The 24379-nt window shown below is 39.8% G+C and overlaps 1 protein-coding gene across 11 annotated transcripts in view; it reads left to right on the top strand.

Annotated features, from left to right (window-relative positions):
• Nucleotides 1-19412, top strand: part of LOC124632159 (calcium-activated potassium channel slowpoke) — a 56013-nt gene extending 36601 nt beyond the window's left edge. Inside the window, exons 8-27 of one of the 11 annotated variants that reach the window (XM_047166857.1) lie at nucleotides 3706-3816; nucleotides 4893-4998; nucleotides 6181-6333; nucleotides 6476-6631; nucleotides 6786-6898; nucleotides 8538-8693; nucleotides 8853-8929; nucleotides 9239-9274; nucleotides 10149-10220; nucleotides 11983-12045; nucleotides 13015-13050; nucleotides 13520-13652; nucleotides 14198-14263; nucleotides 14996-15167; nucleotides 15256-15480; nucleotides 15561-15858; nucleotides 16006-16142; nucleotides 16429-16565; nucleotides 16722-16947; nucleotides 17202-19412. In XM_047166857.1, the coding sequence (XP_047022813.1) occupies nucleotides 3706-3816; nucleotides 4893-4998; nucleotides 6181-6333; nucleotides 6476-6631; nucleotides 6786-6898; nucleotides 8538-8693; nucleotides 8853-8929; nucleotides 9239-9274; nucleotides 10149-10220; nucleotides 11983-12045; nucleotides 13015-13050; nucleotides 13520-13652; nucleotides 14198-14263; nucleotides 14996-15167; nucleotides 15256-15480; nucleotides 15561-15858; nucleotides 16006-16142; nucleotides 16429-16565; nucleotides 16722-16947; nucleotides 17202-17291 (2563 nt within the window). In that variant the 3' untranslated portion in view covers nucleotides 17292-19412. Of the gene's footprint in view, nucleotides 1-335; nucleotides 428-1057; nucleotides 1150-3705; nucleotides 3817-4892; nucleotides 4999-6180; nucleotides 6334-6475; nucleotides 6632-6785; nucleotides 6899-7333; nucleotides 7447-8537; nucleotides 8694-8852; nucleotides 8930-9238; nucleotides 9275-10148; nucleotides 10221-11982; nucleotides 12046-13014; nucleotides 13051-13519; nucleotides 13653-14197; nucleotides 14264-14995; nucleotides 15168-15255; nucleotides 15481-15560; nucleotides 15859-16005; nucleotides 16143-16428; nucleotides 16566-16721; nucleotides 16948-17201 lie in introns of all 11 variants that reach the window. The other 10 variants (XM_047166855.1, XM_047166850.1, XM_047166851.1 and 7 more) reach the window with 10 other exon arrangements.
• Nucleotides 19413-24379: the final 4967 nt, after the last annotated feature.

Below are 24379 nucleotides of genomic sequence, written 5' to 3'. Positions count from 1 at the left end.
ATACCGAATGCCCACCGTTTTTAGTTTAGGTACCGGTCGAACCGATTTCTTTTTAAGTTCTGTTCATCGATTAGTTAGCGTATGTATCCTTAGGCTTTGCATGCACCCGGTCACGAGTCCCGTCACGGCTCCCGCCGCTAGCGTAGCTCGGCACGGCACCCAAGTCCCGCACACCCACACACAGCCACAGCCACCACGCAGACAGACGACACTCATCGCACACAGCCTCGTGCGCGAGGGTTCGCGGGCCGGGCGGGCGGGGCGGGGCGGGGCGGGCGCGCGGGGGCGGGCCGGGGGCGCGGCCACTCACCTCACGGTGTTGCTGTGTATCGTAGGCTGTGTTCGCCAGCTGGATCCCCGAGATCACGGAGCTGGCGGCGCAGCGGAACAAATACGGCGGCCGGTACAACAAGGACGTCCGCCGCAGGTACCCTGCTCTCACGCCCCCGCTCCACGCGGCTTCCTGCCTTCCTACCTCTCACGGTTTCGATCTTGGTTGATTGAATGCGGAGTTTGCTAATGAAATTTATTAATCCTTCACTAGAATCGGTCTCTCGGTGCCGTGGCGCATGCTCGAAGAGTTAGCTCCCGGCGGCCGCGCCCCTCTCCCCGAACTAGAGAGACAGGCGCGCGGTCGACCGACGCACTACTACATGCCTTTTTTCGTAAATTTTACTCGAGATACCGTTGAGCTTTTTAATCCTTTCTAACGAGACTAGATCTGGAGAGAGCCGATGTAAAGTTTTGTAATGCTGTCGATGAAGTAGTGTTTGGTTTGTTCGCTTGCACACGATGCCTGTCGCCACGCTGTAGCGCTAGCTCCGGCACTCGCCACAGTCCCGCGACACACAGCCAGTGCCGCGCCGACGCGCCCGCCGGCCCGCGCCGCTCCGCCACTCGCGCCGCGCGCTCGCCCGCGCTCCGCCGCGTGTCGTCCGCGCGGTCGCAGCGAGGCGAGTCGCCGCCGCGCCGCCCCGCCCGAGGCCGCGCGCCGGCGACTCGCCCCCGCTCTCGGTTGAATGAATGTGAACGTCTTGTTTTGTCTGTCGGCGTTTAGGCGATATTTGCCAGTTGTATCCCAGAGATAATTGACTTAATCGGCACTAGACCCAAGTATGGCGGCACCCTCAAGAATGAGCGGGGACGCAGGTGAGCCGCTGTCTTCACTCCGTTCCGTTGAATGTGTTCCGTGTTGTGACATCTATTCTTCCTTTTCCTCTCTTAGCACGCTTCTGTGTTCTCACTTATCTTGGCGGGACGCAAGTCCCGCGAGTTGTCTTTGTTTTTATGAGTCGATATTGATTGTAAATTACCTTTGAATTTGAGTTCAGTTGAATAGTGAACAGCAGATAGTGGCTAGTGTTATCGCTCGTCATTATAGGTATCATGATTATGTTCTGTTAGTATACGTACGTAAAGTAAAGGAATGTTAACGTAAAGCTTAGTTACGGAGAGTTAAATGTTGAGTGGTACCGTACCGTAGTGCGTTGTTGGCGTCGTGGCGCGAGCGGTGGACAGCCTGCCTGGCGCCCGCGGGCCCGGGCGGCCTGTTGCCGCCCGCCACGGCCCGTCCCTCCCCGCGCCGTCCGCTATCCACGGTCCGCTCCGACTGTATCCTGCCTGCACGACTTACTCTTATTGTACTCTTAATGTTGACCCTCTTTCATGTTTTGATCTGTAATGTAATTTTGAGTCGACCCCCTCGGTTATTTTAGTGTAATGTATTTTCGTAAATATATTCATAGAGCGTGGCAAGGCTGTGTGCATTGAGGACATTTTTAACGCAAAATTAGTTTAGTTTTATTGAACATATCATTTGACATGATTGACATCATCCTAGCAACGATACACCAATCATTTTATAAACAACTTTGGATTGATTTTGGAAATTGTTTGCAATGTTTATGGATCGTTAAAGATACAAGGTAGACATGTTTAATGTTTATATGAATAAAAATGAAATCAGATCCTTTGCCACACCTTAGATGAATACTAGATGCATGTTCGTACGTAGACATGAGCTGTTTGCAACGTTTGGTTTATTTAACTTTCTTATTTTCTGCTCTGTGATGACTTTCTGACTCTCAATCTTTCTCTTTATCTATTTTATTTTAAAACATTAACTTTCACCATTATACGGACTGTCGACTGTCACATTTCAACAAACGAAGTGTCCACCTCACAGTGTCGATGTGAACTTATTAAGAATTGCGACTCTGGCTCCCAAAGAACATACAATGTATTATAATTATACGTATATAAGTAATATATTATATAGTCCGAGTAAGACATTATATCCCGAATACATAAACTGTACTGAGACGCAAGCTTTTACTGTTTATACAATTTTTATCTAAACACAGTACAAGAAGCGTAGTCACAGATGTTAGACTGTAGAATATATCAAGTTGAAAGCGAAACACGCAGTACATACACGTTACCACGATATTTACAAAAGCCACTACAAGTAACTAGCTCACCATTCAAATGTAACAGAACATATTTGAACACATGTATTTTGCTGTGTCTAGATAAGAATTACACATACTGACTTTTACGTAGCTTCGCAAACGGTATCTACTCACAAACCAAGACTGTCAAGTCCCCATCATACATTTTAATACATTCGTATTTTTAAGCTTTATTAATAGAACAAAACGTATGATAATTGCGATTATTTACAAAACTCTACAATTTGCTCAACTCATCCTTATTCCATTTGATCACTCCGTTTTCTATTGTTTTTCAGTAAACTGTAATCCTGTGTACATTTAACATACCGTTTGTAATTCTACTAATAGTCAGTGTGTTAACATGTAGATATCCAAGTCATAACACCACAACAGTATTTTGAACTCCATGCAATGTATGCTATCGTTGTATGTCCCCCTACAGACACACATGTCCTGCAAGCGACCTAAACTGCCCCCCACCCATAGTCGTCGTCTCATTTTTAAGTTTATTTATTTATAGTGTGGTAGATAGTTACACAAATCCTGAACGAAACTGAGCTTTCTAGAAACGATCATTTATTTGTGGCTATTTTCGTAATTTTGAATTAACTTATCATCATTGCATTTTGGATTAACTGTATTCATATTTAAAGCTTTCCAAAAAATCTTAGCCACAAACTAATGAGCTTATAGTAAATATGGACGTTTATTTTTTGCAAACCACGTCATTGTTTTGATAATGATCTTAGAATCTTCACTACTTCATCTCATGTAATTTAACAATTAATTTGATTATTTTTGATTGCTGAAAAAAACAATGACGTGGTCAATATAAATGTAGCATTATCTTCACGCTTCTATCACTTACTGTTTTGTTTAACCCTGCCGTGACCTGTTTGTTTCAAATTATTTTTATTACCGTTACTTCCATGTGGTCCCAGGTGTTAAATAAAACTTCAAATTGCTGTTACTTCTGTCTTTTCCTAATACTTATAAGATGCCGCTTTTTGAAAACTTGCTTTAAAAAAAAACAAGCCAATGTAAATTTTTTCAAAGTTTTAACGACACGAAGCTTACTGATAAATTCAATTTTGCATTTTCAACAAGTTTTTTTGAAACTTAACAAGCTTTGAGACTTTCTGAGAACTCGCTTCTGAAGCTTCTTTCTTTTTCAAAATGCAAATTAATTTGGTAGCTGCACCTGACGCGTGGCTTGCTGGGCCGGTGGTATAATAACGTTGTACGTTTTCAGGCACATAGTAGTCTGTGGACACATTACATACGAGTCAGTGAGCCATTTTTTAAAAGACTTCCTCCATGAGGACAGAGAGGATGTGGACGTCGAAGTTGTTTTTTTACACAGGTATGTAAATTAGCATAAGTTTTACATTAATTATAGATTTAGTAAAATTTAGGGAAATCTATATAATCAAATAGTAAATATTCGAAAAGATACTGGTTATAAATAATGCACACCAATTTATATGAAGACCATAAAGTTCTGTTCATGAACTTTAAAACAATTTATAGGTCTAGAATATTTTAATACCTTGACTTTTATAGACAAAGTTGAATTTCCTTAATCTGGAAACAAGAACGTAGTCAATGTTTCAATGAAGACAAAAAAGGAATACCTTACTTTATTTAACACAATATAGATAAATAAGTTATTAAATATTCTCATATTTTTTTGTTGTGCCGAATAAGTTTAAGCAGGATTCTTTTTTATGTCAATATTGATAAGTATTTTAAGCCTGTGGGAACTATTTACATCAGAATCCAATGAAAAATATAAAATTAACTAACGAATACACTAGGTATATGTAGTAAATGATTAAAATGAGTGAACAAATATTGACTCGCTGGCAACCGTAAGTGTAGTATGGCAGCGCGCCACACCGCGTGTGTGCGCGTGACGCGCGTGTGTGTGGCGGGGTGGTGTGTCATGTGTGTCCGACGCCGCTTTCAGAAAAGAGCCCGACCTTGAGCTGGAAGGTCTCCTCAAGCGTCACTACACCACCGTCGAGTTTTTTCAGGGTACAATGATGAATGCCGTCGACCTTGAACGAGTCAAGGTTAGAATACAACCATAGAGCAGGCATTAGATTAACGCACGGCCGTAATTATCATTGACGCGTCTACGTGAATCAGTACTTTTTTTTATTTATTTATATGTGCATAAAACAGATCTTTTTCTTCTGTAAAGACGCTGTTTCATAGTCACAGTAGGTATTGATCACTTTGGTAACGTTTATCTCGTGATTATTTTGATGCAATCATTGCTTCTCACGGTGCTGCGAGGTCGCCGGCTAGTGCGAGGCGACCCCGCACCACCACACGACTGCGTATTTTGGTACTAGAGTTGCATGGTAAGGCCACGCCAGGCGGCGGACTGTCCGGTAACCATGGCCCGCAGTGTTAACTGAGCGATTATGACAGGAAACCGCCCGACCTGGAGCTCGAAGGCCTGTTCAAGAGACACTTTACCACTGTGGAATTCTTTCAAGGCACCATTATGAATCCAATCGACCTACAGAGGGTGAAAGTAAGTAGCACTGCACACACAAAAATCAAATGGGCGTGGTGTCGGTTTGACGATGTAACATATTGTCTAGAGTAGAGCGATGCTCGTTGACTAACCTATCGCGGGATGTCGGCGCGGTGTTCGGTACCCTTCCGTCGTTACTGAGCTCTGCTTGCTGTGGGCCTCGCTAGCTCTGTGTCGGCGCGCGCGGCGGCCCGCGTCCCACTGCGCCGCCGCGCCCAGCCCGCCCACCATGTGTCTGATTGGGTGTTGTTGCAATGCTGGCCCGTTTCTCACTTCGATATCGATTTTCTGTACGTTCCGATGGCAATATTGGCATTAATGGCTGCCGAAGAAAGGGTTTCCATTTCAAAATTAACATTTTATAAGTAGTCGAGTACAGTTATCGATTGTCGATATTTTGGGTAAGTTGGCATGGCTTATGGAATGACGGCGCTTGTCTGCATGGTAACTTCTTCTTTCAACCCCACCTGCTTGTTATGAAGTGAATACCACTCTATAAACTCATTCAGCTCAAACTGAGCAATTGGCTTACTAAACTTAACTGAAAATTGTATTTCTAAATCACATTTTCCAAATATCCACGTGGTGTTCATTTTTATATTTTCAGCCAAAGTTCTGCATGCGCAATTTTCACGCTTTTGTAAACCTCCGCTTGAATTAGATCGTAATACTAACTTAAGTTAATGTTAGATTAAAGTCTTTACTAAAGTGTTCTCTGTCTTTCCTCCTAACAATAGATGTGTAACTAACTTTTCGGTAACTTAGTGTGTTCACGTTTGGTTGGTAAGTGTTGTGACCCTGATAAGTGTTTTAATTATAGCTTCTCGCAAATCGATATTCCCCTAAAATTTGCAGTAAGATAAAAATGGTGCTTGGATAAATTTAATTCAATCCCAAAACCTGAACAAGAAGCCCCCTTTTGGTGCCAATCATTTTGATAATATACCCTCAGCAATAGCTTGATTCAATCTGTAAGAGAATCATGTAGATAGCACAGTGAGCCTAAAAGCGATAGTGAGACGATATCTTTCCGCTCTTTCTCCAGTTTAGGTACCATCACGATATATTCAATAGACAGCAATTAAATAAAAAAAGTCACAATCGCTTTTTCGCCCCAATTCCGCCATCTACATCACTCGCGCTCTTCGATAAGAAGTTATAATACATTGCACACCTTAGGTTCACGAAGCAGATGCGTGCCTGGTGCTAGCCAACAAGTACTGCCAGGACCCTGATGCAGAAGACGCCGCCAACATCATGAGGGTTATCTCCATCAAGAACTACTCCGACGACATACGGGTGATCATCCAGCTGATGCAATATCATAATAAGGTGGGTTAAGTTTCATCAACAGGGCCATTACACCAGGGACATTACAACATTGAGTTGCACGGATTAAGTCAGTAGCTGTATCGATGTTAGACAAAAGCTTTGTTCAGCCGACAATGTTCTCATTGTAAATGTATGTGTTCAGGCCTACCTGCTGAATATTCCATCATGGGACTGGAAGCAAGGCGATGACGTCATCTGCCTGGCGGAGCTGAAACTCGGCTTCATCGCGCAGAGCTGCCTCGCGCCGGGCTTCTCGACTATGATGGCCAACCTCTTCGCCATGCGCAGCTTCAAAACGGTCAGCTTCCTTTTTTATCACACCCCCACACTTTTAAAGACATGGTTCTTAAGTACTTTCAGAGACTGACTCTTCGACCCTCGGCTGCATAACGCTTAATGTCGCTCTCTGAACGTACTTCAAGTTCTAACAATACTATGCGGCATTTCCACAGTCACAAGAAATGGCTATATGGACTAATGACTACATGCGAGGTACCGGCATGGAGATGTACACCGAGACACTAAGTTCAACGTTTATCGGGATGCCGTTCAAACAGGCCGCAGAGTAAGTGGGCAAGGAACGAGACGCTTTCAATAACGTGACGCGAGACTATGTCACACACAAACTTTTTTATACTATACAGTGTTTGAGCATTCCATATTGTGATTACAGGACAATCAATACTAACCAACTACGAAACGCATAGCTTCTCATTTTAGTGTTTTTGTTCTTTTTTTTGCCAGCTTACCGTCTGTGATTTTGAATAAATATCAATGTTTTATTTTTCGATTTCATTACCATAGGTACTGCACTGAATAACGTTTTAGCCGGTAACATCTAAATACAATAATATAGGGATTTGACTATTTATACTAATTGTGAATAGTTGTGTAATATAGCCGGCGAGCAGCGAGGAGTGTGGGCGGGCGCGGTGGCCCTGTTGAGTTGGCTAAGACTAACATGGCACGAGCTTTAGCGTCTCCTATTGGTTGATTGCAGTCCCCCGACACACAAGCTTGGCAGAACGATTACCTGCAGGGTACTGGCTGCGAGATGTACACCGAAACACTGTCGACCTCCTTCACGGGAATGAGCTTCCCGCAAGCGAGCGAGTAAGACTCCCCTCGATCCTTGGGCGCCTGCACCGCACCGTAGACACTGTGTGCCGACTTGCTAACCTAGCTACTGAGTGTGCACTCACTACCGATAACCTAGTCACTGTAGCCGCGATACCTTTACTACTAATCGACCTTCTGGTTTTCAGAATAGATTGTGCATGTTGAATGGGTAATAAATTAGACAATTAGTGGTATGTATTTTAGTCTTCTCTTCGAGCCGGTAGTGAATCGTGTCTGTCATCTAGTGGCGACACTCTTTCAAGTAACTTAATTTTATCTAGTGTTCTTAATTTTCTATTACATGCACGTAACAAATTAAATACAACTTTTTACTTGAATCATTTTCCATGTTGGTGAACCTCACTATTCCATAAATTACTTCAGTGCAGTAATAACGGATATTGTACAAAGTTTCATAAATTCATCATTGTCTTGATGCACTCCTTGGGCTTCATTGCACACGTTTCTACTAACTCTATTAAAACTATCATCAACTCCGAGTGGGTCTGAGTACTTCATGGTTGCGTGGCTTCCTCCTTCTACGGCTTTCTATGTTGTGCATGTATTCGGTAATCATAACAACTGGCATGGTTACTCGTAAATATGTATTTATTAGTATGTATGTCGTATGTAGCTATATGTATGATATGTCTGTAATGTTAAACTTAACATTGTTTATAGTATCCTATGTCTACTGTTGTCCATTGTAGTTGAAAAGCTTTTGAAAATTCCACTCTTTACATGACTAACAAAACTGGCTACATAAAAAAATAAAAAATCCCTAAAAGCCGCATAATATTAAGTAAATAGTTTAGACAGCGTCTTATTTAACACATAGAAAAATAAATATGTTCGAGTAGTTTGTCCAAAATTTGACTCAAAAATAATGCTTGTGTATCTAAAATTGCTTTGTAAATACAAATATCGTCAGGTAAGTTTTATACACCTTTTAAAAAGTCCGTAAGCATACATTTCAGAAATCTGAATAAAAAAAATTGAATTAAGCCACTATCAATTCAAAACATGTCTTTGTTCATGGAGCACATCACAGGTTCCGGTCGGTATATCATATGCCTATCCCTCAGGTTATGCTTCACGAAGCTGAAGCTGCTCCTCCTGGCCATCGAGATCAAGGGCGAGGAGGGCGCCGACAGCAAGATCTCCATCAACCCGCGCAGCGCCAAGATACACGCCAACACACAGGGCTTCTTTATCGCACAATCCGCCGATGAGGTTAAAAGGTGCGTTTCATTATTTATCCTTGGCATTCGTTGATGAAAGGATTTCCAAATGCATCTTTCTTTTATTTTTAACCTCTTAATGTTCTTACTATTACAAGAGTGTTCCGGCCAGTGCCATATTTTGTCTCCTTATACTGAGTCCAAATGTTATCGTTCCAGGGCTTGGTATTATTGCAAGGCTTGCCACGAAGACATCAAAGACGAAACGCTCATCAAGAAGTGCAAATGCAAAAACTGTAAGATCACTGTATTTCTATCATTACTAATACAAGACCTAACTTAGCGAGACAATCTGTACAGAATTCTCTACAAACAATACTTTAAGCTAACTTCTTAACTGTATACTATTCTGTGACATTCTTTCTGGAAATATTTAATGTTGTAACGAATTGTGTCCCGTAATATGTGTGTCACTTACACAAGTGTGAGTACGACACGTCCACACCACACGTAGGCAGTACGTCGACACAGACTCGCTCGACCTCACACTGTTTTCTTTCTATTTGTGAGACATTAATGAATATATTGTTCGGCTAAACTTTTAGTGACCGCGCACCAGCGGAAGGTTGGAGCCGACATAGGTAACTTGCACCACACCTAACCTCACAACTTGACGTTTTCCGATATTTATTTTTCGTGTCTATAATTTTGTTGAGTTGCTTTAGTGGTGTTGCGTCCGTACCTCACTGACTGGATCGGCTGCAAGGCATTATCTTGACCCGTGCTCGTTCACACCCTATAATTTAGCGATCATTGTGTATGTCCGCTCGCTCGTGAATGGATCCGCCACAAAAAGAAGCACTCCGACACTTTACCATTTTTCCGCCTTTTGAGACTCGCTCTTTCTTATCAATTGAGAGGATTTAGTGCATCATACAATACCGCTTGACATTCACATACCCAATCAGGACCTGTACATAGTTTGCCACACAGCAGTCACTTGTCTAAATTATATTGTCGGACACGCAGTGCGGTGAGACTCGACTCGAGTCGATCACGATTGCTATGATGCACTCTGAGCCCAGCACAGACAGTAAATGCATGTGAACATTCGATAATATGTAGAAGTATATATCGCAAACTGCAAGTGCACTGTCATGTCCCGAACACCTAGATATAATAATATAAAATAAATATGAATCCACGAAAGCATGTCTCAGAACGAAAGGAGTGAAGATGTCAAACTGCTGATAAGGTTGGCACCGAGCGTGACGTTTGGAGGACAAAGACTTGAGACGACAGTTCCGGCTTGTCTGTGCTAACGACAGTCACTAACCCAGGGAGGAACTAAATGCAGTCACGATCCATCACATTCATCCACGCTTTGACAGAATCAAATTCTACCGCCTCGACATCTTCACTGCACAGAATTTGATTCTACCAAACTCATATAACAAATTAAATCATAAATGCTAGGAGCGTACATTCGTATTGTCAGTGTTTGGATTTTTACAGATGTTGGAATGATGATGATGCAGACTGGGATGGTGAAACAAAGTCTTAATACGTACCGGGCTTGTCTCGACGGTACGGAAACGAAAGACAAATATAACGTATTACCGTACCTTACCTACACACGTATAGTTTGTTTGCATCAACTAACCATTGCTATGGACGAATTCAAACTGAGCTACAATATATGCTAATACACGATAAAACGACACACGCAACTAGTAAATATAGTGCAGCTAGGCTAAGACACAATATATTAACTACAGCTCGCTTAATATATGAAAGATTTAGGTAGAGATTGTCAGAGTAAAACACTGTTCACGTCTGCAACCCCTATAGGAGATCTGACTTCTATTACTATCTGGCCCCAACGGAGAAGAAGTAGAGGAGACTCTACTTGTATAGTACAGTTTTGTATCATTAAAGTCCTTGCTAAAGGCTCCAGTTGAGGCTGTAGATAGTAATGGCAAGCCAAACAATGCGTCGTCATCAACTACTTCCTATTCAGAGAGAACTATCAGCTTTGCATCTCTGTCTGCATAAGAACTATTATTTGCGTATCTTCTGTAACACCCACAATTAAAACAGGTTGAAATGGATTGTGTAACAAGTGAGCTTAAACGTATTGTTTCTCGGTTCAGTGGCTACATTCAGGAAGGGCGTACGAGCCGTCCAGATGGTTGGCAGGGCAAGTACGTAACCTCAATGTGTTCAGATTCAGTGTACATGTCAATGTGATGTTTATACGCGACGAGTGGGGCGGGTGACTCCCGGCCACCAGCGCTAATAGCAAACGTGTCCTGTTTATCATTGTCTTGTCTTATACGTTTCTATATGTGCATTATACAGCAGTTAGATGTTTGCCTCTCTATTAGACGATATTTAAAACATCGAGAGACATTATGTGATGTCATTTATTTATTTTGGTGTTGTTGTTATTATATTATTATATCTCAAAATATTTTTCTAGGAGTATTTTGATCCCTGATTTTCTGCATCGACATAGTCCCTCTGATATTGATGTTGTGAAGTAATAGATTTTACAAGAAGTTAATTTGTAATGTTATTACGCTTTCAAGTTGAAAATATGATAAAATGATCCCCTGCATAGGGAACGTTTAGATGCTCCCGCCTCGATAGAACCGCGAGGACTTAGCAGTGGCTAGCTGCTGCGTGCCTAACTGCCGAACGATTTGGTATACTCGCCTTACAGTAATCACATCCCTGTAATATTTACGATTCTGTCATTTTATTTGAGCCTTCAGTTCTTAGTACGCTCAACGCCATTCTAATCACTCCATGTTTTCATACTCTCATACCCTTTGCATTAGTCATGGTAATACTAGGGTTAAAATCCATTTAATTCAAGATGTGGAACATAATATAGCACGTAGAGCTTGTCTAATAGATAGATACTTTCGTTTTGTGTGTCGTTTGTATTCGTAGCTTTTATGTTTGTTGCATGTGTGGTGATGGTATGTTTACTGTAGCATTAACCCGTAGTTGTGATTTTAACGTTGATTTTCAATAAGTAATTTGATTGTGTATCGGTTTCATCTTATGCTTTCTCTGGAGCTTCCCTCTGAGCATAATGTTTTGCTAACTATTTTGACTTAACACTATAGAGACCAAAACACCCTTTTGATACTAACTTTTGTGTTCCGATGCTATTAAATGCCAATTGCTTTCAAATAAAGATGAAACCGATGATTGTAATATTGAAATGATCTGAGTCAATATGGACAGACCGGCCACACGCTGTACTATATCGCGATGTGCTGTAGGACCTGTATTTACTGAGTGGAGTGGAATGCGAACTTGTGCTGATGTTTTGCAGATGATCACCATCCTCCCCCCACCTTCACGCCGCCAGAGTTGCCCAAGAAGGTCCATGTTCGAGGTACATCTCAGGCTCCGAGCCGAGTGTTTTTTTTTTTCGTTTATTCTTTTAATCATCGGCCCACTGAACCATTTGACCGGCAATATGCTTCGTCCTGAGTTACCGGAAGGTACCGTGCACCTAGTTGCTTTGTCACGCATTACTTCATAGCGAGCACTGACAACTGGCGGGATGCCTCTGGGTTCTGCGCTTACCTCGCATGGTCCCGGCTGAACAGTAGTTACACGAGCGCGTCGCTACCGGCGACTCTTCTTAACTAACAGCCTCACACTAAATTTCACAGAAATTTCCCAACTAACTAAATTGTTATGAACACGAATCAAAATCATTCTGTTTTTATTTTACGTTTGCATTCACTATTTTAATGAGTAATGAGTCAACGACGATTGAATTGTTTCCATCGATCTGTGCTTCTTGGTAAACTCTAAAGCGGATGTATTATCATTTGTGGTTTGTACCCCTCTGCCGCGCATTGCAAATACTCATGGCATTGCATTTATTTGTCTGAATGATTCAATACCTTCCATATTAAATAAGAGTTGCCAATTCATGGATAATTACATTATAAGGCAAAAAAGCGATACCTGCAATGCCTATATATGCACCTTGTGAATTTCATCCTGATAAACTGTTACCCAAAATTTAAGTATTTGTACACACTTTGTCCAAAATTGGCAACGCTAAAGTGAATGCTATGTGGGTACATTATGCTTTTGTTGTAGAATTTTGGATAAGAATACCTACAGTTAACCGTAATTTAATTGATCCCAAGTAATATTTTAACTTAAAAAATGAAGTTTAAAAAATCCTTTAAATTCCGCACCCACCAATTCAATTGTTTTCATAGTAAAATGAAAAGATAAATGCAATTTCAAAATAAAAATATACTAACAAATCTCACAAGCTTTGCCTGCTTATACGCCAACGTTGAGTACTATTTTCGCGTAAATGATTCCTATTGACTTTCAGGTGAGATTGCGAGGGAAAGAGGGGAGGATACTAGTTGTAAGTATACGATACAGCTAATACTGATATCGACAACTTTTTGAATATTAACAAAAATACGATAACAAATAGGTACTTAAATAAATGAGAAAAAACAACCACGCTAGTTACTGATGTCCATTGCCCCACGGTTGATCAAGTAAATTACTGGAATGATGAACATTGAAGTTATATTTTTGCATCGATTAGAATTTTTATAGTAGCGTTTTGTATTGCAAGATGTTCGTAGTTTTGACTAGATCGTGACATTAATTCATTAATCACATAAGAAGTTTTAAAACAAAACAAGTATTTGTCAGAAGACAGCCTCGTGGTGGATCCAGAAACCGTTATAATTAGAAATAATAAAATCCACTCGAGGTCAACCAGTATTTAGAAAAATGATGTCCAGGATAAAACTAATGGAAGTCAGCCACTTATTCAATTAACGAAATATAAAAGGAGATGACAGCATAATTTTTGTCGTCAGTAATAAATCGCAATCACCGGAACGCGGCGCCAACAGCGCTGCTGTCTCCGATGGCGAACCAGCTCATGAACACCACCACTACCAGGCAGGTCAACAAGGTGAAGCCCAATGTCAACCGGGCACCTCCCGACACGTGAGTAACCCTCTACGGCATACCTTCAATGTTTATGAGTGGTGGTACATGAAGTAGCTTAGATAGTCTTACCGATCATGATAGATTCACACATTTCTGTCTTTGGAATACTTTCGTAACTCCTTCATGTACAAATTGTTGGACTAAAGATTTCTGTCTCTCTCTTGATAGCTTTCCTTTTCATGTATCATCACTCTATTAATTAACGCTATAATTGGAGCTTTCTCTGGAGCCAAGCAACACAATCCGTGTATTAATTTTTTTTTAAGTCTAATTTTTGGTTCTATTGACGGCTTCAGAAATTAATTGAAAGCCGATCCAAAAATGGTCCAAATTATAAATATTTTTACTAAATAATTAAAATAAATATATGCATTAAAGTCTCTTCTTCTATCCTTAATAATTTCTTTATCTGTCGCGGCTTGTTATTCGAGTATTTTATTTTAGCACGACGTGCACAACGCACTAAATTGATATATTACCTGTTTGCACATTTATTTTCTTTAAAAAAGAAATAGAGACAACTCTTTGGCCCTGTGTTACAGGAATCCCCAGGATCAAGATACCAATTACCAGGCCTATCACCTTGCCTACGAAGTGAAAAAACTCATGTAATTGAAAATTATTCAGCTAGATCATTTTATTATCAGTAGTTTTGATATTTGCAAAGTACTTGAATTCTTTTACACGAGTTAAGTCAGCCATGTGTCAGTGTTGCCTACATGTGTCTGTGTTGCACAGTCGTCGGGTGCAGACTACTGCGCAGACTTTTCTCGATAACTTGTAGACCGTAGTGCTTGCCTCACTAGTCAAATGTTTAGTTCGATACGTCTAGGAGTTTATTTTTATATTTGTACTGTGTACAGCACTTGAATACCGCACGACACACAACTACCGCATGTTTATGTCGCTATATTTATACACATTCTACATGCAATGCGCATTCCTGTCTTTGTTCTGTAGTTAGATTTATTATTCCCAATACCAACAACACATACAGGCCCCTTCAGATTTTATCACATGTGAAATAATTACCCTTCAAGAATATGCAAAACAAAAATAACCTTATTCTAATAAAAATCCAAGTCAATTGATAAAAATTGTAACTACCCCAGAATCCACTGCTGTAGTGAACTAGCTGTCTTCTGTAGTGGCAATCTAATAATTTTATTTGAGACCCTAGTGACAATAACCTAGCTTCTAGCCCTACATCTCCTCTTCTTCTAGATTAAATTGGAAATATAAAACAAAACAATAAAATCATCTACCTAAACACGATTTGGTCAAACGCACGAGGATTTCTACTTGGTGTAGACCTTTCCTAATTTCTATTTCTTGCACAGGCCAACGAGTAGAAGCAGTGGTGGTAATCAAAATAGCAATGGCGTCAGCTTACCCGCGGGCTTGGCTGACGACCAGTCGAAAGATTTCGACTTCGAAAAGACTGAAATGAAGTACGACTCCACTGGGATGTTCCATTGGAGCCCCGCAAGAAACTTGGAAGATTGTATATTAGTAAGTTGTGTAATAAAATGATTCCATTTGAAAACAAGCTATCAAACACAAGAACAACCTTCTAAGCATTATCTTCTCTGTTTTATAGGACAGGAATCAAGCGGCCATGACAGTTCTAAACGGGCACGTGGTAGTATGTTTGTTCGCGGACCCGGACTCGCCGCTCATCGGGTTACGAAACCTGGTGATGCCGCTGAGAGCGTCCAACTTCCACTACCACGAGCTCAAGCACGTAGTCATCGTAGGAAGCGTCGACTATATTAGGAGAGAATGGAAGATGTTGCAGAATCTACCCAAGATTTCTGTTTTGAATGTAAGGAAGTTTCCATTTGCTCTGTTGTGAAGTATAACACTGTATCATATATCATACTCATTATTTTTCTTCGTTGCCAGGGTTCACCGCTAAGCCGGGCCGACTTGCGTGCAGTTAATGTGAACTTGTGTGACATGTGCTGCATCCTATCAGCGAAGGTGCCATCCAACGATGATCCCACGCTGGCAGACAAGGAAGCTATCTTGGCTTCGTTGAACATCAAGGCGATGACGTTCGACGACACGATAGGAGTGCTGAGCGCTGGAGTGGGGACGAATGGGAACAGTACGGCGCCACCGCCTCCGGGGCAGCCGCCCGCGCCCGTGCTGTTGCAGAGACGGGGCTCCGTGTATGGTGCCAATGTGCCTATGATTACTGGTGAGCTATCTTTGACATTCCTTGAAGTTATTCCTGTCTTCAATTCCAATGTGTGTACATAGAAGACACGTAGTTTCAACGACTAATATATAACAAACAATAATGGCTAGATGAGTTAACAACCGGTTTGTTGCTTGCTGTCCACAGAGTTAGTGAACGACAGTAACGTGCAGTTCCTGGACCAAGACGACGACGACGACCCGGACACGGAGCTGTACCTGACGCAGCCGTTCGCGTGCGGCACCGCCTTCGCCGTCAGCGTGCTCGACTCGCTTATGTCCACCGTATGTTCATACAAGGACACTTATCTTTTTACTAACCCATAAGGCATCTTGCATACAGAGGAATGTGTGTTATTCGCCACGTTTGCTCAAGGCAGATTCTCTATTTCAGACTTTTTAAGTCCAGTATATAAAATAATTATTAAGTCAGTTTTTTATTACATTATTACGAAATTATCAAAGGTATAGCTCGATACGTGGCAGTTTTTGAAGCTACTTTGCTGAAGCAATTTTTCACTGCAAAATCAGACGTCTTTATGTATTCTGAGAGCGACCACTTATATTTCAGACTTACTTCAACCAAAATGCCTTAACGTTGATCCGCTCGCTGATCACGGGCGGTGCTACGCCTGAGCTGGAGCTCATTCTGGCTGAAGGCGCCGGCCTGAGGGGCGGCTACTCTACGCCGGAGAGTTTAGCTAATAGGTAACTACATACTACTCAAACTTTTTTTTTGTTTACTAGCAACGTGGGTTGTACATTACTATTAGACTACATTTGCAGTGTTCTTAAATTATCGCTATTATGCATGAATACTTATTGTTTCTCCTGCAATAAAGTTCTCTGACGTCTTATTTCTAGGGACCGGTGTAGAGTGGGCCAGATCTCGTTATACGACGGGCCTTTAGCACAGTTCGGCGAGGCGGGCAAGTACGGGGATCTGTTCGTGGCCGCGCTCAGCACGTACGGCATGCTGTGCATCGGCCTCTATCGGTTCCGGGATACGTCGTCCTCGTGTGACGCGAGCAGCAAGCGATACGTCATCACCAACCCGCCTGATGACTTCTCACTGTTGCCTACCGACCAGGTCAGTTTTTGTTCTAATAGGTCTTTTGAAGTGACTTAAGCGTTTTACAAGGTGACCTCTCAAGCCAATTACCTGAGCAACAGTGTTTGTAAGACTGGTTGTCAGAGTTTTGGTTTTTGGGTACCAGTAACGACTGCAAAAAAATACAGCCAGGACAATTGAAAGTGTTTTTAGTACTTGGGCCTCAATAGAATTGAATGAGAAAGCTGGATGATATAAAGTTTTACAATAGGTGATATCGCTTTGTGGCGCAGGTGTTCGTGCTGATGCAGTTCGACCCGGGCGTGGAGTACCGGTCGTCGCGGCGCGCGGCGGCGGCGGGCGGCAAGGACGACGCCTCCTGACTATTGCTGTGCAGCGCCCTCACGGACGGGCCCTACTCCTACATCTAGGCAGTAGTGGCCCGACAACCCCCTCCGCTCCCCACTCCTAGACAACACTCCTGGGTAAACGTCCAAATATTACTACATTTTATCCTGACTTATTTATGCCCGATCCCTATAAACCAGAATCGATTCATTCTGCTTGCGGAGGATAGCTTTTTGACGTTTGTTCTAGGAAGCTTATGTCAAAAATCTACCATCTGTTTGCAAAAGGAATCGTCTGAGTTGTAGGAACCGGTCATAAGTCGTAAATGGGAGTGCTGCTACCTCCATTACCCCCTTTTATTTTAATTTGGCAACTGTATATGTTAGTTTAAGTTGAACACTTCCTGCACAGCAATCTACACTACTCCAAACGCACTCTTGTATAGAATAGCATTCGTTTGTTTAGCTGTGTCTGTCTACTGAAAGCAATATAATAACGAAATCTTAAAAATATAAATTCGATATAGACTCATAGCGACTTGTCTCGCAGTCAATAGTATTTGAATCAGTTCAGAATATTAAATGAATTTTATCTGGCACGAGAAAAGCAGTCTAGAAGCAAAAACAGAGGATAGATTGTTGTTACCAGCTGTTACAAATACAGAATTTTAGAAAGCGCATAAGAATATAGAAAAGCTTTCGGTGTTTAGGATAAAAGTTAGGCAGAGTTCAGTATAAAACTGTTGTTACCAAGTTAATAAATTTTAAAGGATCGATCGTAAGTTAAGGCAAGTAGAAAGTTGGAATTTTGAAATGTTATGGCACACCACACCGGCTGTATTCGTTTGTAGTGTACCGCTGATATCAAGACTTTTACTGAGGTAGTTGCTTTAACAACAGGAGCTCCCAGTCTATTGCAAACCTACCGTTCATGCGGTAGATTTACAACGGACCACATAGAGAGACGTCAGATATTGAGGATGTAACTACCACGAAAGTACTGAATACAGCGGTACACACTGCACGATTGAATTCCAATCAAACTGACACATTAGTACAACGACTTGCAATATTAATATAATTCAAATGGAAATATGATATCGGTGGTGGTTATTTAGTTATAGGATTTGTTTATAAAGGTGGTGGGAAAATATACACATGCATACACATTAACGGCAAAGTCCTGACACACCTCTTTCTTCCTACAACAGTAGTTCTTCAGACGTCCAGGAAAAATCCCATACAGTGAGTCTAGACTATTCTTAAGAGCTACGATTGGATCGGAATGGATTTCAAAAACATATGATACTGGTTCCCACAAAAATATAAAAAGAACCACTGTTGTATCTTCAAATGTTCGCGTATGGTTATAACTTCTAACAGTTTCTTCAACAAACTGTTTTCTATTTCTCAAAACTGCATGTCTGCAGTTCTTTTTATTCAAAGATTCTTTTTCTTTATATCTATATCTTTCCTAAGGTTTCTATACTTATTCGTAAGTCATGCTCAACTATGGAAACCTTTAAATTTTTTGATTGCATGTTGATTTCACGTGTAAATGGACTTAGGTGTAGGCTATCGCTTTTCTTAGAATATCCATTCCTTATTCAGTAGTTTTTTTCTGTCACTTTTCACGTAATTAAGTGCTATTTATAAAGTTGAAATATAGACATATTATAAGCATTTAATGTTATTCATCGACTGATTGTTAAGCACATCTTCATCATCGTTACTTTGTGATCGTACGAAGTTATTTTAGTCATTATTTTTTAAGTTTTTAGATGTTTGTTTTTCTATGGATTCACATTGAATTCATGTTTAGTTTTAAGACACTCTGCCATATTCAAAAGTGCACGTATGGTAGTAGTCTGCATACAGTTCCATTGCTCACTGTTTATCTTCTTTTTTTATTATTCTTTTATATTTATAAGATTTAGACTACAAGTTGAATATTTTTGTGCAGAAACGAATTAATGTTCTTTCTATGAAAATGAGAGAGAATGCCATAACTTGTGACGCGTTATTTCACCTTCAGATCTGCATAAAAGTACAGTCAACTGTTACAGGAACATAGTAACTTACAGCTTCACCTTATAGTATTTACCACGTTTTGTTTTTATTTTTATTTTAATAAAATTATATTACGCTAAATTTTTATTTTTTGTTTGTTTGATTTTTTCCTGATATTTGGCGGGGGGTTGTCAAAGTGGACGTGAACATGGCGCTGCACATGAAACAATGAACTGAAACAATTTATATAAATAACTACGAAACGATGCCATTGCGAGATTAGTTCAAATTCGAAGATGGTTTTTTGTTTGCGAGGGACACCGAGTGCGAAGTGTAATTTTGCTGTAAATGTGTGATATTATTTTCGAATCGTTGTTAAAATAGATAGGCTTCTGAAGCCTGCGATGTATTTAGTGTTAACTCCGGGTGCTTTGACGATTGTGGACTCTCATAGTTTACTATGTTGATTGTATTAGATAAGACGCTCTGGGCGGCCGGCCTCTCCCGCTCCGGCGCACGGCGGGCCAGCCGGTCAGAGCTCCTTTTTTAGAATTTATTAGGCATTAGTTAACATTGCCTCACCAATTAGAATCATTACAGTACGTCGACTAGTACCTAATACAACGTAACGCAATAATTATTACTTAAATACAAGATGTTTGATGAATATAAAGCATGAGTATCCCGCGAAGTCCGCTACGCGTCACACGCACGCAACCGCACTCAATTAATTTATATAAATACCTAATAATTAATGAATACCTCAATTTTACTGATAGTAAGTATATTTGAAAGTATTTGAAATTTTATCAAACATCCTGTACATAGATATCTTTATCACAATCATATAGATATCATTTCATTCGAATAGAATAGGCAAAACCGGCCTTAATTACAGATACATAGGTTAATGTGTAAAGTTTTCACGAATACTCGAATGTGTGCTCTTGTCCTGAATATTCGATATTGTGTCTTCGTCAATGTTCCAAAGTACGCGCTCTACGAATATTCCAATGTGTGTAGTCAACCTGAGTATTCAACCTGTGCTCATTTCGGTCCAATGTCGGAAATAGCACAGCTACCCTAGTTCGTAAAGGAATTGAATGCAACATACTGCCATATTTTTGTAAAGACACTACATTATCCATAGAGCAAAAGTACCCGAACGAAAGAGTACAAAAAACGAGGCCCTGAAACGAAAATTCCTGCGACATTAATACTTAAAGATACAAAGTATATTTATATAACTCCAAAGTGTAAATTGTACTTTACGAGCACTTCGTGTCTGTGCTACGCAAAATATGAAAACGACCTTCATGCAAGAGGCTTACCAAAATCAATCAAACCTAACCTAACCTACACAAAACCACCGGGCGTAAAGAAAATTGTAAAGTTATGAGATGGTTGTGCACGATAGAATATTATTTATGTAATTAAACTAATCGGTCTGTCCAAAATATAAAATTAAATGATCATAATTGGCTTATTCGGCTGAGTCGTCGCCGTCGTGTGTCCGAGGCGCGGCCGGGTCGGCGCTCACACCGAGTCTAGTGGGTTAGTCGTAATTTGAGCTTGATATATCGGTAAGTAGAGACCTATGCATGGAGCCCTAGCCAAACTAGGTACCTAATATTTAGAGTACCGCCGCGAGCTGCATTCGACACTCAATTTTTAAAGTTTTTAGCTAGAATGTTGTAAATAGTCAAATGTAATTTTGTATGTTACATAAGAATTTTTCAATATACGTCTCCTTTGCATTAAAATAGAAGGCTACGGTTACATTAAAAAGTTTATATTCAATACTATCGTGTGTAGTTTGTTGTGAATTAGGCTTCGATGTCACTGTATGCTAGTTAGCTATAGAGTTCGGACGTCTCATTGTAAAAATGTAAAAAACACGCTATTGATTTGGGATTAAAATATGAATGTTAAATAAGTATTAATATTAAATGACGATTTTTCCTTTAATATTTTTATACAGCATTACAATATATTTATCGCAATTATATAGAGGTGGGTCAGTGTGCAATTTAAAAAATAAAAATAGTGTTTAAAATTGTATAATCGCCTTAACGAGAGAGAATATAGCTGAGTCCTTCTGCGTGTGTTTGCTTGACGTCTAATGTTACCACAATTGTTTATGTGCAATGTGTATGTACCGTGAGTACCTGTGTACTGTGTACTGTGTGCATGTCACGACGATGTTATCGCTAGGTGATACTTGTGGCCACTATAGGGTACGACACCAACTGCGCTACTCCAACGCGAATATTACTTACTCTTACACAGGAGTTAATTAAAATATTACACTGTTTGATTAAGCAAGATTTAACTGAGCAAAGGCCACTTATGAAAATTTATTAATATGGGAACGTTCGATGTCGGCGACAATATTTTAATTCACCTCTGTATTAACCTATATATCACACAAATTGACACTGTTACTTTGTTTTATGCAACTTTTTAATTAGGTAATAACGCAACTTCTATTTAAAAATCAGATTTCTACGACAATTTGACGTGCGCAAGTATTTAGTGGTGGTGATCTATTCGTCTTAGCTCTTCGGATTAGAATAAAATGTATGGGATCTCGACAAATGGCACGAAAACTAAATTTCTTAATTGTAATTAAATTAATGCTTTGCAAAGCATTTGCCCGCTGCAATGAAGATCGAAGGCAGTCAGTAGGGACATTTACATGGTTATTGACCACCTCTATTTCATTTCAAATGTTAACGTAAACCATGATTAAATAAATTTCATCACTTTTGAAGTCAGATATTAATTTGCATTAAAAATAATTTGTCTATAAAGCCCGTAATTCCTTAGTAACATGAAGTGTGCAAATGCTTTGTGAATAGGAAGCGAGACGAAGGTATTCTAGGTATTTCCGCCCCTGAAGTTTCTCTCTACGATTCAACGATATCTTACAATATACGAAATCACTTACTAGATCGATAATTATACAAAAAACACTAACTAAAAAAATGCCTACTAAGCGTACTTAGTAAATCCATGTTCTGTGTGCATTAAATTCTAGAATTAACAACATTGTTGACTATTGCTAATAGCTTGAGGTTGTTATCGTTTTTAGAACGGACAAGGTGAATTTTTCATGTATTATATATACGTATATATAACTCTTACGCTCTATAACGAATGTTCGCTAGCCCCTTTTTGTAAGCTGACGCCATCTAACGTGTTGTCACACTAGTCCTCTCTTATTAACGTAGTATCAATATATTAATGATGGCTGTGAGATAAAATATTGTAACAATTTAAATTTATATTGTGTAAATGAAGAAGATATTAAAATAGCAACATAACTGAATGCTCTATCGCAACGAGTCTGGTCACACACTACGTTTTCCTGTCCTTTTATCAGATTGGTTTACATTTAAACCTTTGTTTGTGCATACGGTTTGAATTTGAACCAAATGTTGTTGATTCCTGATAATTGGGCCTATTATATTGGCACTGTGTCATCGTGCATGATATAGTCACTATGCAACGTATTGTATGGTAGATACATAGATATTTCTCATGTATATTTGAATCGGTAAGTATAAACCAGATATCAGTAGTTATGCATATTGCTTTTTATTTTCTATACTTAGATTAGTAAAACGAACATGCATAACATGACAGACAACAGATATCAACTATACAACAGTGAACAATGTCCATGGTTACCATAACATGCACCATACACAGTGCCAAATATTAACAAATCAAACGTTTTGATCATTTTGGCGCGAAATGCGTCGATACAACGGGTTGCCAAACTAAGAAAATTCTAAAACAACTTTACTACGTAAATTCCATTAAATGTAATTCTAACTTAACTAAATCAATGTCTTGAACATGTCGAGTAATTCAAAATTTTAATATTGGTTTATATTTTCCTAATGGCAACCCAAAACTCAAGCTCACAGCTTTCTCCGCAGTTGCTCAAATTCTCAGCATAATAACCCCATGTTTCACCGCTTCTAGTTAACCATTTACAAAACCACCATATGACATATGATGTTACATCTCCCGCGCAAACGGGCGACATTTTGTGCACCTACCTAAACAAAATGGCGTCCACCACGGGTCATGTAATATTATCAGACTGTTCGAAATGTATCACACCACGAAAACAAATTATTTAATATTGTTGATGTTGATTGTTAATAAAATGCAAATAATGTAAATATCAAAATAAATTCTGTATTTGTATTTGAAAATTTGTTTTACTCGTACACCTGATAATTTTTAGTCCAAAAATCAGTAACAGAACAGACCTTAGCCAGATCTGTTGATAAAAGGGCTTACCAATTGCCTATTTAGCAGGTTTTTCAAGCAGTTCCGAATGTTTCGGCTATTATTTTATTTTCTAACTGAGATGGCAGCAGTAATCACCTAACTTGAAAATTAGAACTATTATAGATAGTTCAACTCAGATTTGCGCGCGGCCCTATGTGTGTGTCGGCTTGTAAATATACAACTTTCGTTCGTGTGACAGTGACGTCGTCCGAGCATGACGTGTTCTTATCGCTTTTTCTTATGGGTACAGTCGTTTACAAAAATGTCTAGTTCTTCACGGAGAAAATGTTTAAGGAGTCAGGTAGCGTTTCAAAAAATGAAACAACATTCAAAGCTTTTTATTATTACATTTTACAGTTTTTCATTATTTTCTCATACGTTTTTTTCAAATTGACATTGACAGTACCTAAGAAATAAATGAGGTGAAATATCTAAGATGAATTAAATACTTCTTACATATTTTCTAGCTCGGGGTACGAGGACAATAAATAAAAGTGTGGACTAAAAATGCAAAATTCATCATTTGATTTTTCAAGGAGCGATTCAGAATCATTATAAATAAATAAACATTAAATTACGTAATAACTGTTTTCTTTAAACAGCCGTAACCCCTAAATAACTGTATTTGTACCCGACTGTACCTCTTGTCACGCACACAAAGTCACTGTATATGTACAAGGGTTACCCACACATAAGGCCGCGCGCAAGACTGAGTTGAACTTACTATACTATTATGGTATTGGGTAAACTGGACGAAAGAGACATCGTCGAAATGTTAAGAAAGGTTGGTATATCAAAACACAAGA

The sequence above is a fragment of the Helicoverpa zea genome, chromosome 7 (assembly GCF_022581195.2).
Source record: "Helicoverpa zea isolate HzStark_Cry1AcR chromosome 7, ilHelZeax1.1, whole genome shotgun sequence".
Classification (NCBI taxonomy): Eukaryota; Metazoa; Arthropoda; class Insecta; order Lepidoptera; family Noctuidae; genus Helicoverpa; species Helicoverpa zea.
The sequence above is the reverse complement of the archived record's forward strand: the minus strand, read 5'-3'. Positions and strand labels throughout refer to the sequence as shown.